The following is a 13,275-nucleotide window of genomic DNA, read 5'->3' as shown; positions in this document are numbered from 1 at the left end:
TTGAAGTAAAACTGAGGTGGGAGAAAGACTGGAACATTTAACTGCTGAATGATGTGATAGGGAAAGAATGAATAGGTTTTTTTCCTAGTCGAATAAATTAAGAGTGGACAAGTAATCTTCATATCGAACACACTGCAATATTTAAGTTCACTGTAATTTTTGTTTAAAAAGCTGAAAATAAAACTCAACAAAACCTTTTGTATAATTATTGAATTTTAAGGTTTTTTAAATCCAATTGTTCAGGTTTTTAAAGGCAGAAAATATCAAAATGAGCAATTCAGAATAGCAGAGATGTTTAAAGTTTGAATTTTATTTCATGTAACAAAAACAAAATGTGACCTTGAGTTCAACATCTTCTCAATTACCAGCCATCAAATTCAGTCCATTCCTTACTCAATACCATCAATAATTAGAAATACTTCAATTCACAGTTAAAACAAAGATTTTGTACATTGCTCAGAACAAAACTGGTGCTAAGGAGGTAAGACTTTAGCAGCAACATTGAAAAAGGTAAAACAGCAATAATTTTTCTCTGATTAGTCACTTGTTAATAAATATATCAAAACAATTTAATTTGCAAAAGGAGGTTTATTTCAGAGAAACAAAACATAAAAAGGGACAGATCTCTTGTGTAGAAGCTTGGTGTTTTTCAAGATTGGAGCAAAGAAAGCAACTTTGAACAATTTGACCACCAGGGCATTACCACATTAAGGAGTGCTATTTTCATACCTCAATACAAAATCTGATTTCAACTCCCCTGCCGCCCCAGCCCTGCAAAAGTCAAAGGAGAACCTCTAACTCTTGCAGGTAAAGTTACAGAAGTAAAAGATGACAAAGGTACAAGTGTATTATAGCACAAGTTGGAGGGGTCGTGAAACTGCAAAGTAATTTAAGAAATAGCATATACATTTTTCAAATTGCAATAAAAGAATGAATAGTGAAGTAAAACTGTCTAGTATGGCAGCTTCCTAAATCAATAAAACTATTATTACAGTATCATTCCTATCATTATAGAAATTCAAGGGACACATTTAGAAAACTCTGTGATAACGTTTGGATGTGGCAACACATTTTTTAATCTTCACGTTTAATAAAATTCCTTGAATTTTACAGTCAATGCTCATATCCCTAGGTTAATTAGTGAGATTAATTGTGCAATGTTAGTGTTTTCTAATGCATAACTGAAGGATTAAAATAGCTTCCAGACAAGGCTAGCATCAAGGGCTTTCATTGGTAATTACTCACATCACATCATCCTAGCTGTCAGTGTCCGCTGCTGGAAATTAATCTATCAGCGCATTAGTGACTATTTGATAAATCCTTGTCTGAGCCAATGGACATTGCTTAGCTGAAGGACTTGATTTGGAGGTGCTGGTGTTGGACTGGGGTGTACAAAGTTAAAAATCACACAACACCAAGTTATAGTCCAATAGGTTTATTTGGAAGCACTAGCTTTCGGAGCACTGCTCCTTCTGTGGAATAGCGTGCCAAAAGTTCGCGTTTCCAAATAGATTTGTTGGATTATAATCTGGTATTGTGACTTTTAACTCTGAAGAAATTGGTTACTGAGGGTTAAGAAATGAATTTCACACTGTCAACACAACCTCTAATGTTTGGATCATTGATATTGAAAGATTTAATAACCCAAAATGGCAATCTATTTGTTGAAGCCCGAGTTCAAGTTTTCAATCATTTCTTCTCTTTACTCCAAAACTATTATAATTTAGAAATATAACCACCATCAGTTATAGCCCAAGCCATACTACTTATAAGATAAAAAGCAAGTCTTGTGTTTCAAATACAAGGTGACAACATACAAGTCTTGCTCCATTCTTACAAGTTCACTACACATTAAATTCTACACTAATAATTATACAGAATAAGTTTCACAACACATCAACTGGGTAAATTTTACAATACACCAGTGGCAGTATGGCTGAGAACGTTTAGGGAACATCTGTTAATCTAAAAACAAATTGAAAAGACTGATTTCTATTAATTTTGTCTTTTCTTCTCATAAATGGGATACAATAAAGGAGTCACTGCTTTTTTGAAGCAGTTTGTGGTAATTTCTATCATTTTTATCTAAAGAGACAAAAAAGTGTGATGAGAATATATTTCTATAGGTTAAGAGGTGGTCCATTCTAAATAGCAAAATTCAACCACGAAAATAAATGCTTTATGACAATCCCCCATTAGTGTTCAGAGATAATAGTTTTCTAACTGCAGTCAGGGAAAAGGGAGAAGCAAAGGGGGTTAAAGGCCATTGTCACAGTCTAAATCACTTTACATTTTAAACATCTCTACAGCACCAGAGTAACATTATGGGCCAATGCATCAGGTCAGAGACAGATGATTTATTTGTTTTACTTTCTGTACACTCCTTTCATAAATAATATTTTCTTGTCATTTAAACTACCACTGGATCACTAGCACATGTATGGAATAAGTGAATGACTACATTCAAAAAGACTGCTACACCCATTGGGCTTAGAAGTATCACAGATGGTTGGCTGTGTGGAGTTTGCACATTCTCCCCATGTCTGCCTCTGGGTGCTCCAGTTTTCTCCCATGATCCAAAGATGTGCAGGTTAGGTGAATTGGCCATGCTAAATTGCCCATAGTATTCAGGGATGTGTAGGTTAGGTGCATTATTCAGGGATAAAATAGGTTAATAGGGTAGGGGAATGAGTCTGGGTGGGTTACTCTTCGGAGGGTCAGTGTGGACATGTTGGGCCGAAGGGATTCTATGATGGTCCAGCACTGGATCTCTAACCACTTCAGGATTGCTTATTTCATATCTAAGATTAAGATCACATCTATTCACTCATGGAAAGAAACATTATGTCTTGTGCTTCGTACTGAATAGAGGAAAAAGAAATGCAGGTTATTCACCTCAGGCCACACAATCCACATTCCTGGTGACAGGTCTGTACCAACCCATATCCTTTATCTCAGAAAAGCATAGATTGCAGGGAGAACCAAAAATACAATAATGAACAAATCAGCTACTCAGTCTCTATGGCGTAACTTTTCAATGTAGTTATATTGTAATGTTTATGCTGACAGCACATTATTATGCAAATTATTCATAAGAAAAATAAACACCTCTGTTCTTCTGGCCCCTGCTCCAAATCTCTGGAGAAACATTTTAAATTTAATAGCCAGAGATCATTGTACATCACAAAAAAGGGAACAGAACATGAATGTGAAAGTACATCCCAGCATGCATTGCCAAATTTGGCCTTTTCTGCACAATTTCTACATAGCCTAATAACACACCCATACTATATCACAGATTTTTAAATATTAGTAGTGGCCTGAGTGCAGTGAAGATCCATTTCAAAGAAAGTACGGGAATTTAAGCAAAATGAAAACTTGAGTTCAACTAGAAAGGCATTTCTCTTATAATACAGGAATATCTGGTAGCCACAGCCAAATATCAGGACATTTTTCTCCCCTATTAGTTTTCTTTACCAGTAGTGACACTCATTTGGATTCATACAATGATTTTTGTGCAAATTGGATTTTAGCAAATAGACATAAATTCCCTGCAGCAACGAATCATCTTTCATTTTAGTCAACTGGTTTGATTTTCAATACAGGCAGGTACTGAGGTCTGGATATTTTCAAGGTCCTGACCCAGCAATGTATTTGTACCATCTGATCAACACAATCTTCAACTGTAGATGCCCTAATTGGGCCGGTGGTGAACTCAGCAAATAATGCCAGAAAGCGGGAGCTGCCTGCAGAGTACCTGTGTCATAGATAGACTCAGCTATGTGGAATATTCTGCTTTCTTGAAAAAGAAAGGATGTAGAACATTTAGGGTGCATTATATGCTGAAGTGATCAAACAGCCAATCCAAAAGAAAACTCAGAGTGGTAAAACATTTTAATCATTTTAAGTATTATGTAAATATCTCAGAAATAAACCTAACAGTTATGAATTAAAGTGAAACAGATTGCTCAGTTCTGGCGAGCATGGATAGAAGTTTGACTGTCTGGCAGGAAGTAGAGCAGGGTTAAAAGGGTCCTTCTCAGGAAGGAAGCCAGTGATGACAAGTGACATGCCGCAAGGCTGTGTTGGGACTGCAACTTTTCACTTGACACGTTAACAATCTAGATGAAGGGACTGAGGGCATTCTAAGTTTGCAGTCGATACAAAAATAGGTAGAGGGATAGGTCATATTGAGGTGGGGAGGCTGCAGAAGGATTTGGACAGGTTAGGAGTGGGCAAAAAAGTGGCAGATAGAGTACAAAGTGTGAAGTCATGCACTTTGGTAGGAAGAATAGAAGCATGGACTATTTTCTAAATGGGGAGAAAATTCAGGAGTCTGAAGTGCAGAGATTTGTGAGTTCTAGTCCAGGATTGTTTCAAGGTAAGCTTGCAAGTTGAGTTAGTAGTTAGGAAGGCAAGTGCAATGCTGGCATTTATTTTGAGAGAACTTGAATATAAAAGCACAAATGTACTTCTGATGCTCTATAAGGTTCTGGTCGGACCACATTTGGAGTAATGTGCATAGTTTTGGGCCCCACACCTCAAGAAGAATTTATTGGCCCTGGAGCGTGTACAGAGGAAGTCCACAAGAATGGTCCCAGGAATGGAAAGCTTAACAAATGAGGAACGTTTGAGGACACCAGGTCTGTACGCGATGGAGTTTAGAAGGATGAAGGGGAGATCTAATTGAAACTTATAGAATTCTGACTGGCCTGGACAGAGTGTACGTTTGGAAAGACATTTCCATTGGTAGGAGAGACTAGGACCTGAGGGCACAGCCTTAGAGTAAAGGGAAGACTTTTAGAACAGAGATAAAGGAGATAAAGAGAAACTTCTTCAGCCATACAGTGGTGAATCTATGGAATTTACTGTCACAGAAGGCTATGGAGACCACGTCATTGAGTGTATTTAAGACTGAAGTAGATAGGTTCTTGATTGTCAAGGGGATCAAGGGTTACAGGGAGAATGGGGATGAGAAACTTATCAGCCATGATTGAATGGCAGAGCAGACTCAATGGGCTGAATGATTTAATTTATGCTGCAGTGTCTTATGGTCTTACAGCATTTTGCTAATTGAAAATTAAACTTTGGTCCTCCCCAGCTCATTAACTCACTCAAGGTTAGTGGGCCATTAAATGGGTTCACAATTAACCTCCGTCCCAGCCTTTGCTTTGAAAGTTATAGCATTTCTCAGAGGTATCAGGCTGCTGCATCTCCTACACTTCTAAAGAGCTTTACTACCTACTTAGTTCATTAGGAGGCCTGAGGTTGCACAATATGCAAATTAAAAACAAATTATTTTATGTTTAATTGGCATTGCTCCATTACATGGAATGAAATACCAAACTTCCCCAGTTAAAAATATTTTGTTTTATTTATGAGCTTCAGAAAGGTACTGTTTGTTTACGATTGAGTTCATCATACCTAAATTCAGGAGAAAAAGTGAAATCTAAACATCAACCTATTTGCAATTAAGCTCTTCACACAACCCAATTCCCCAATAAAATAAGGACGATGCAGTCTTGTACAAAGTGTTTTCCAAAACCAAAATAAATTAAACTCTAGTTTGCATGAAATCCGTACATTTCTTTGTTCCAGAGTAGTAACACTGTATTTTCTACATAAAATCTATATTAATAAGGCTTTGCTTCTATGTGGTTATGTAGCAGTTAATTTCACCAAATAGTTACAAGTCATTGGTTCCTTCTCGACACCCAACTACCAATATTTCACCTGATGTCCAATCATTTCATTTATTTGAAATGTCCAAAACAGGTTTCTCCTTCATTGGAAATCCAAGTACAAAACAGAAAGTTGTACTTAACTGACTGTTAATTTGAAATACTGTGCCCCAAATTTTATGTTTACTCACTTAGGAGCTTTGGATATTAGTGTTTTAACTTTAAAATGCTATAACGTCAAATGTTCAAATTTTCCATCACTGCTGTGGCCTCTGTAAATGAACTGCTATTTATGGAAACCACTTATTAGTCAAATGGAAAATCATTATATGGAGAATCTTGGATGCACCTTTCTGCTTCAGAATTACAATCTGAATTTATAACATAAATGCTTAATGCAACAAATATATTTTATCATGAGATTAAAACTATTTCAAGAATACAATTCTTGAATATTGTCATTCTTGAAAATACCTTCATTCAACACTTATAACAGAAATGTTGTTATGGGTTTCCAAACTCATTTTATATTGTCTTTGGCTTAGTAATTTTTTGGGTGGGAAGAGGAAAAAGAAAATTAAATCATATTATACTACAGGGTTTAAAGGTGTATTTGTACTGTGTTGGGATATACCATAACCTCCTAATTTTATGCAATGTGGATCAGTAAAACCTCTTCCAAACAGGCATGAGTCCACCCATAAAAATATGGCAATTTTTGTGTTTTGAAATGTAAAAAACTGTAGTGTTGTTAGTTAGTAAAGTTGTAGTACAAATGTCCCAATTTTGTAAACACAGCATGTAGTTCCATTTGTATATAATACATGGTAACATTATAGTTACCAATGAACTTTAGGAAGAAAGCCCAATTTTCTGATCATTCAAGGCCACAGCTCAGTATCTGAAGAAGCATTGCCTCTCTTAGCAACAACATTTTCAACTGGATAAATGTGTAGTAAATGTAACAGATTATTCTTTACAGTACAACTTTTGGAACAGGTTATGTCAATTCATATCAATTGTTAACATACATTTTCAGAAGATGGAGTTCACATTTAAATAAGTGATAATATCCCAAAAATCGGTATCAATTTAAATGTGTCTCCAAATAATGCTCTATTCATAGCTCAGACAAAAGTGTTAGTTTAAATCACACAATCACACTTACTTACTCTGTTTTGAAGCTTCATACAAATGAAAAATGAAAAATGAAACAGACATTTGATGATACAATATGCCAAATTTTAAAAACCTGTATCGTAGGATGCACTAAAACTAAAACATATTGAGTAATTAATCTGGACAGCTAAGTGGTCATTGCTATGAACAGGTGCCTGTTTACAGAATTAAAATGTTAAAAGTATGACATATAATCTGTTTAAAAAGAACAAAGGATTCAAATTCACATCCTGTATTTCTAGTATTACTTCTCTTAAGAAACTGGCTTATTGCGATCGCTCTAGATTAGTCCTTTTCAAGCATTTTTTCCCATTGACACCCCATTTTGAGGCTTGAAAATTGTCCTGCTCCAGAACTGCATTTGGGAGTTGAAATGAGAGAGTTGGGGGGGTGCGGGCCTCTGAGACATCAGAGAAAGAGTTTGGGCAGGGGAGAAGTGCTTTGAGAACAGTGTCAGTGGTGCCTGAGTGCAGGGGAGGTATACACCGAGCTGAGAGAGCTGGGAGGAAGGAGACCTTTGAGAGGTTGTTCAAACTGCAGGGATTTGAAGTGAAATACACTTACCTTCTTACTAGGTTTTTCCAAACAGGAATCAGACCTCAAAGATCAGCCACTTTGGCCACAACTGCTATGGAAAAAGAAGCGAGGGTTTAAAGGGGACTTGCAGCTGTTAGCACTTGGTCAGAGGTTGCGGACAGCTATTGCTGCCAAGGAACTTAAGGCCTCAAAATATTGGCCCGTAATCTCACTGGAGGACACTGCTCATACTTTGGAGAGCCATGCCTTAGATCACTTCTGTTGATTGGGCTTTCTATTGTAATCTAAAGCCAATGTAGGTTTTTCAAAAGCTGTATTAGAACATCACAGTATTCCAATTTCCAAAACAACACTGAAAACTCTGTCTATACTCAATACCATTTTGAAAATACACTTTGTATGTATTTGAACTAAAATATGAAGGGTAAAACAGAGATGTACCTTCTGAAATCTGACAAGTATTCAAAATTAGATGGCACTCAAACTTTGTGCTTGAGCATGAGCTGTTGTGAAAGTGCAACTGTTTTGTAATTTCTGTGGAATGAAACCCCCTTTGAATAATTATTAAATACACAGAAAACCCTATACACAAAGTTATCACAATTTTATTACCTGAGACTATGAGATTTCAGGTATCTTCAATAATGCAAAAGTCGAGCCGTTGTTTCCGTCAAGGAAATTAATTTCATGCCTTCTGGATTTTAAGGGATTAAACATGGTCTGTACCTTCATTGTGTAACATCAACCAGTGTAATAAGACTTTTCTGAACTTACACAACATCCATTCAACACATTATCATCTTTCTGAATTTAAAGCCATTATTCTGGTGAATGTGGATATCCTGTTCACTCCTGAATTATAAAAAACATACTACAAAAATCTCTTCTTTAAAATACATTTTGGAAAACATCTTTACAGCAAGTATCTATCATTTTTATAATGATCAAAAGACATAAAGGAAAAGTATTAATGAGACAACATGATTTTTCTCAAAACGAGAATGGAATAGTGTTGGGTTTAAAACAGACACAATATTTGTCATATTCCTAAAAGTTACCAAACATATGAAAAGCTATTAGCTTCCACAGCAATTTATCCCATAGATCTCATCAAGTTGGTCTAGTTTGGGGTCACGCAGTTTTTGTCTGAAATATAAGGTACACAACTTAGCAAATTCAAAAACAATGGTCCCCACAAACTCAGGAATCATTTCTGTTTAAAGCTGCAGTACTCTCTTTAAATTAGTCAACATTGTAAATACAATTTCAATAAACTTCCTCTTCACTTATTCAGATTTTCAAAAAATTGTTAATTAATTTAAAATGTCTTGAATTAATTTTTCAAGTAAAAACTTAACAGAAAACCAAACTGGCAGAATTTGTAGAAGATGCAGAAAGTTGTTAAGATAGAGATACAACTGTAAACATACAAAGACTTCCTAACTTAAGTGTGATTTTTGTTTATAAGAATGGAGCATTTTGTCAAAGATTACCATTGCAGATTCCCATCTTAGCAGGGAACATAAAGGTGAAAAAAAAGAGCAGATTTAAAGATAAGTCACATTTATAAAATAAAGGGACTTGGTAAAGCACCATTCACTACAAACAGTGCGTGTTATTTCTTCACCTTTCCCTGCCACCCCCCACCAACTCTCTCCAAGCTAAACTCCTGTGGAAACAACATTTGTGGATTAATCTTTCAAGTACTGAAAGATACTTTCAGGCTTCAACCTACGTAGACGTTTTTTTTTAAATTAAATTCTGTAAAACTGATACTCTATTTTATGTACATTATAAAATGGAATTCCAGGAATGCACAGATCCACAGGATTTCTTAGTTCAATGTTCTCAGAACAAGCGTTTTCATGTGACAAGTTTGAATTTTAGAGCCAAAAAGTGATTTCAGTACTCAAAAATTCACTTTTATTAGAGCTAAGCTTTTTTGTGTTCATATATATTTGTAAATATTCTTAAAAAGTTACTCAGCATATTGTGGAGGAATATAATTTTTTAACAAAATATAGGTTAAAAATAATCTGATTTAATTAAAATACACTAAGTATAGCTACTACCTGCACTGAAAGAACTGATTTTAAAAAAAAGAATACTGTAGCTATAAACAGAGCTATTTCTCAATTAACATCCAGTATTTCGAAATGCCAGTTTCAGGTTCTGAAAGAATGAAAATTCTCCATGAGACAACTGCTTTGAAGTGGGGTTAAATAAAAAGGACAGTAATTAAGGGAAGTGAAATGTGCAAGGATCTGTCATCTTTCACTGTGCAAAGTCTTTTGAAATAAAGTTTCAAGCACACAACTTAAAATGTATAATACAATTGAAACAGGTCCATTTTCTGTCTTACAGATACAATATCTTCTTCACTTATGAACTTCCAAGTTTGCTTTTTAGAAATCCTACCACTTTTCCATTTCTGAGTTGATCAGCATTATGTTACTTGTAAGTTATAGTAACCATGTGAGTAAATTGTTAGTTCTCCCGGGCATATCGTGCTCTGCTCAACAAGAGCTAACAGAACTTCACTTCTGTAGTGTTCCCAATTGCTACAAGGCAAGTATTCATGTACTTCACTCCACTGCAAAGCCACAAGTTTCCTCAACTGCTGTCAACAATTTCTCATAAAGCTTCTTGTAGGACTCATAAGGAGGAATGTCTATACGGTTAAAACTGAAGAGAAAGGCAACAGTCAGTGAACATACATGGAAACAATATTTGTCACAGGTGATTACATTTATTTGTGATCTATGTAATAAACTAGCTAATCCATCTAGATAAAAGAAAAACTAAATGTGGCACAGCCTTTTTGAGAGAGGGTAGTCCTATGGCTAGCTTGTCATAGAGTTCAGTTAAAGACATAATTATTCACTGGATCAGAAAAGAAATCTGCTAAATAGATTGTTCTACTTAATCAATATTTAACAGTTGCTTGTTTAGAGCAACATTACAGAATAAAATGGAATCACATAATTGAACAATCCTGCTATGGCTCGAAGAAGGCCATCCAAAATCATTGCTTTAAGCAAGCAATTCATTAAAAATATTGCTGCACAATTAGTATCTTCATAAAGATGTTGCCATTAATTACAAATTATAAACAAAGGAATTGTCAAAAGCTATAAATATTCATTCTCAGTACACTGGCCTTTTGAGTATTCTGAAAAATCAGAAAAGATGTTCCAAACAATAATCAATTGTGGTTGAATGATATAATTTGAAAGTTATTGGCTAGAGGGTTTACAATATATGATTACTGTGTGAAAACTTGTTAATTGGTAATAGAGAAACTCACCATGTATGTGCTTTGGGAAGGTTTTCGGTGTTGGCATCAACTAGATGGATGGTGAAAAGTCTTGGGCCTGCAGCACCTGTAGAACCTTACAAATAGAAAATCTAGTTAAACCATACAGCAAGTAACAAAACAGTTTTAACCCATAAAAAGAAACCAAAGAACTGCAGATGCTGGAAATCCAATTTTAGTATGCTCCATTGTCATTTTTAGATATGTTGTAACAGCAAGTGTGATATTTTATATAAGCATCATAAAGGGCTTGAAAGACAATTTGTAAGCTACAATTTGAGGATTACAGTCACATGACAATGGATAATAGACACCTTAATATTAGTGCAAGATATCCAGTGCAGGAATTCAGCCCCTTTTGGTTGGAAATGGCACTGGAGAATTAACCAATTAGTTGCAGGAGAAAGATCATGTACAATGTAATTTGTAATGATGATGGAGTCCTGCTTGCAAGTGAAAATGCCAAAGCCAGTTGTTGGCAACCATCTTTATTCAATATAGTTCACCACAATAAGCAAGAAAAGGCTGAATGCACTTGATCAAGCAAATGTTACGGGCCTGATAAAGTCTCATCTGCAGTACTGAAGACTTGTGCTCCACAAATAGCCACATCGCCAGCCAAGTTGCTCAAATACAGCTACAATATTAGCCAACAAGTGGAAGATTCCCAGGTATGCTGTAACCAGAAAAATGCATGAAACTTTAATCTAGCCAATTCACACTAACAAACCTACTCGTAATCAGGAGTAAAGTGATGGACAGACTTGTTGTCAGTGCCATCAAAGGGCACACACTATTAGATGCTTACTGATGTTCAAGTTGAGTTCTGCCAGGACCACTATTTTTCATTCACAAATTGCCTCTTGGTTACACTGTCCAAAGGAACAATGTTCATTTTATGTATGCTCTTGATAATATGATCTGACCACTTCTCTCAAACCCTCTACTGTTGCTAAATTATCAAAGTTAAAAATCACACAACACCAGGTTATAGTCCATTTGGAAGTACAAGCTTTCAGAGTGCTGCTCCTTCATCAACTAGTACAGGTAGACAACCCCGCACCCGAAATCCAAAGGTTTTTTGTAAATTTTTTTCTCATTAACAAGGTTGTTTGGTATGTAAACAGTTAACCCAAGTTGACACCCATTCAATGTGTGTCACTCAGATGTGACATGGAGGGGAGTGGGGGGCACGGGGTGGCATGGCCCAGCACGGGCAGACCTCAATTCTGTTTCAGGGCCCGTTTTATTCAGTGAGTCTGCTGTTAGGTAAGGTTTTTTAAAATTTCACCAAACTATCACTTATTCTGAAATTCAACAACTTCTGAATTCCGAAAACCAGCTGGTCCTGAGCATTTCGGATGAACCCGTTTGACTATAACCTGGTGTTATGTGATATTTAACTTTGTCCACCCCAGTCCAACACCGGCACCTCCACATCACGGATAAATTATCAGATCAACTAACCAACACCGAAAAAATTCTTCAATATTAGAAAGAATAAAACCTGTCCTAAGTATTTTCACTGCTTCCATTCCTTAGCTAATAACTCCATCTTTCTCTCTGGCAATAGTCTGAGGTGAAGCCAATCTGTTTGAAATCTTGGTGTCAGATCTGATCCTAAGATGAGCTTCTGGCCTTACATTTATGCATCCATTGGACTGCTTATTTCCAGCTTCAGAATACCGCAACCTGGTTCATCTGCTGCTGAATCCCTCACTCAAGCTATCTTTATCTGCAGGCTCATTTATATCAGGGTACTCATAGTAGACGGAGGAAAAAGTGAGGTCTGCAGATGCTGGAGATCAGAGCTGAAAATGTGTTGCTGGAACAGCGCAGGAGGTCAGGCAGCATCCAGGGAACAGGAGAATCGACGTTTCGGGCATCGTCGATTCTCCTGTTCCCTGGATGCTGCCTGACCTGCTGCGCTGTTCCAGCAACACATTTTCAGCTACTCATAGTAGACACCCACATTCTGCCCTCCTAAAACTTGAGGTCACTTACAATGCTGCTGCTCATGTCTTAGATCACAGCAAGTCCTGATCCTCTATTATATCATCTTTGAATTCTTTTCTGTTCCTTCTACCTCTGTAATCTCCTCCAATTCTGGTCCTTCATCTCGATTGCTTTCCCTAATTCTGGCATCTGGTGCATTCCAATTTTAGTTCTTTCACCACTGATGGCCATGTCCTCAGTTACATTTTTTTTCCAATTTGTGCTTAGGATGTGAGTTTGCTGAATAACCCAGCATTTATTCCCCATTCGTAGACATCAAGCATTGGTTATCCTCTTGCACCTCTCTACCTTGCTTTCCTCCATTAAGACACTCCTTAAGATCTGTGGCTATATCTTTAGACCTAACTTCTGACATTCTGACTCAGATCTTCTAATGTAACTTAATGGCACACATATTTGACTGTACTCCTGTGAACTTGACTGAGCTGTTTGCACATGCACTCATTACGTACATATAAAAACTAAAGTTAGAAATCGTAAATTTTGTAAAGGCATCCTGGATTAGAGTCTATACAGTGTATTGATCTGGCATTCAAAATTGCATAA

At 36.3% G+C, this 13,275-nt stretch overlaps 1 protein-coding gene across 5 annotated transcripts in view; it reads right to left on the bottom strand.

Moving 5' to 3' along the window:
• Positions 1-290: 290 nt before the first annotated feature.
• Positions 291-13,275, bottom strand: part of smurf1 (SMAD specific E3 ubiquitin protein ligase 1) — a 129,097-nt gene continuing 116,112 nt past the window's right edge. For 4 of the 5 annotated variants that reach the window (XM_043711256.2, XM_043711258.2, XM_043711259.2 and 1 more), the window contains 2 exons: positions 10,705-10,789; positions 291-10,082 (listed from right to left, as the gene is read on the bottom strand). In XM_043711256.2, coding sequence (XP_043567191.1) covers positions 9,983-10,082; positions 10,705-10,789 — 185 coding nt within the window. In that variant the 3' untranslated portion in view covers positions 291-9,982. The remainder of the gene's footprint in view (positions 10,083-10,704; positions 10,790-13,275) is intronic. The other variant, XM_043711257.2, reaches the window with a different exon arrangement.

This window comes from Chiloscyllium plagiosum, unplaced genomic scaffold, assembly GCF_037043375.1.
Source record: "Chiloscyllium plagiosum isolate Xiang-an unplaced genomic scaffold, Cpla_swu_hap1 HiC_scaffold_20, whole genome shotgun sequence".
NCBI classification, from domain to species: domain Eukaryota; kingdom Metazoa; phylum Chordata; class Chondrichthyes; order Orectolobiformes; family Hemiscylliidae; genus Chiloscyllium; species Chiloscyllium plagiosum.
Note: the sequence above shows the minus strand (reverse complement) of the source record. Positions and strands in the feature narration are given on the sequence as shown.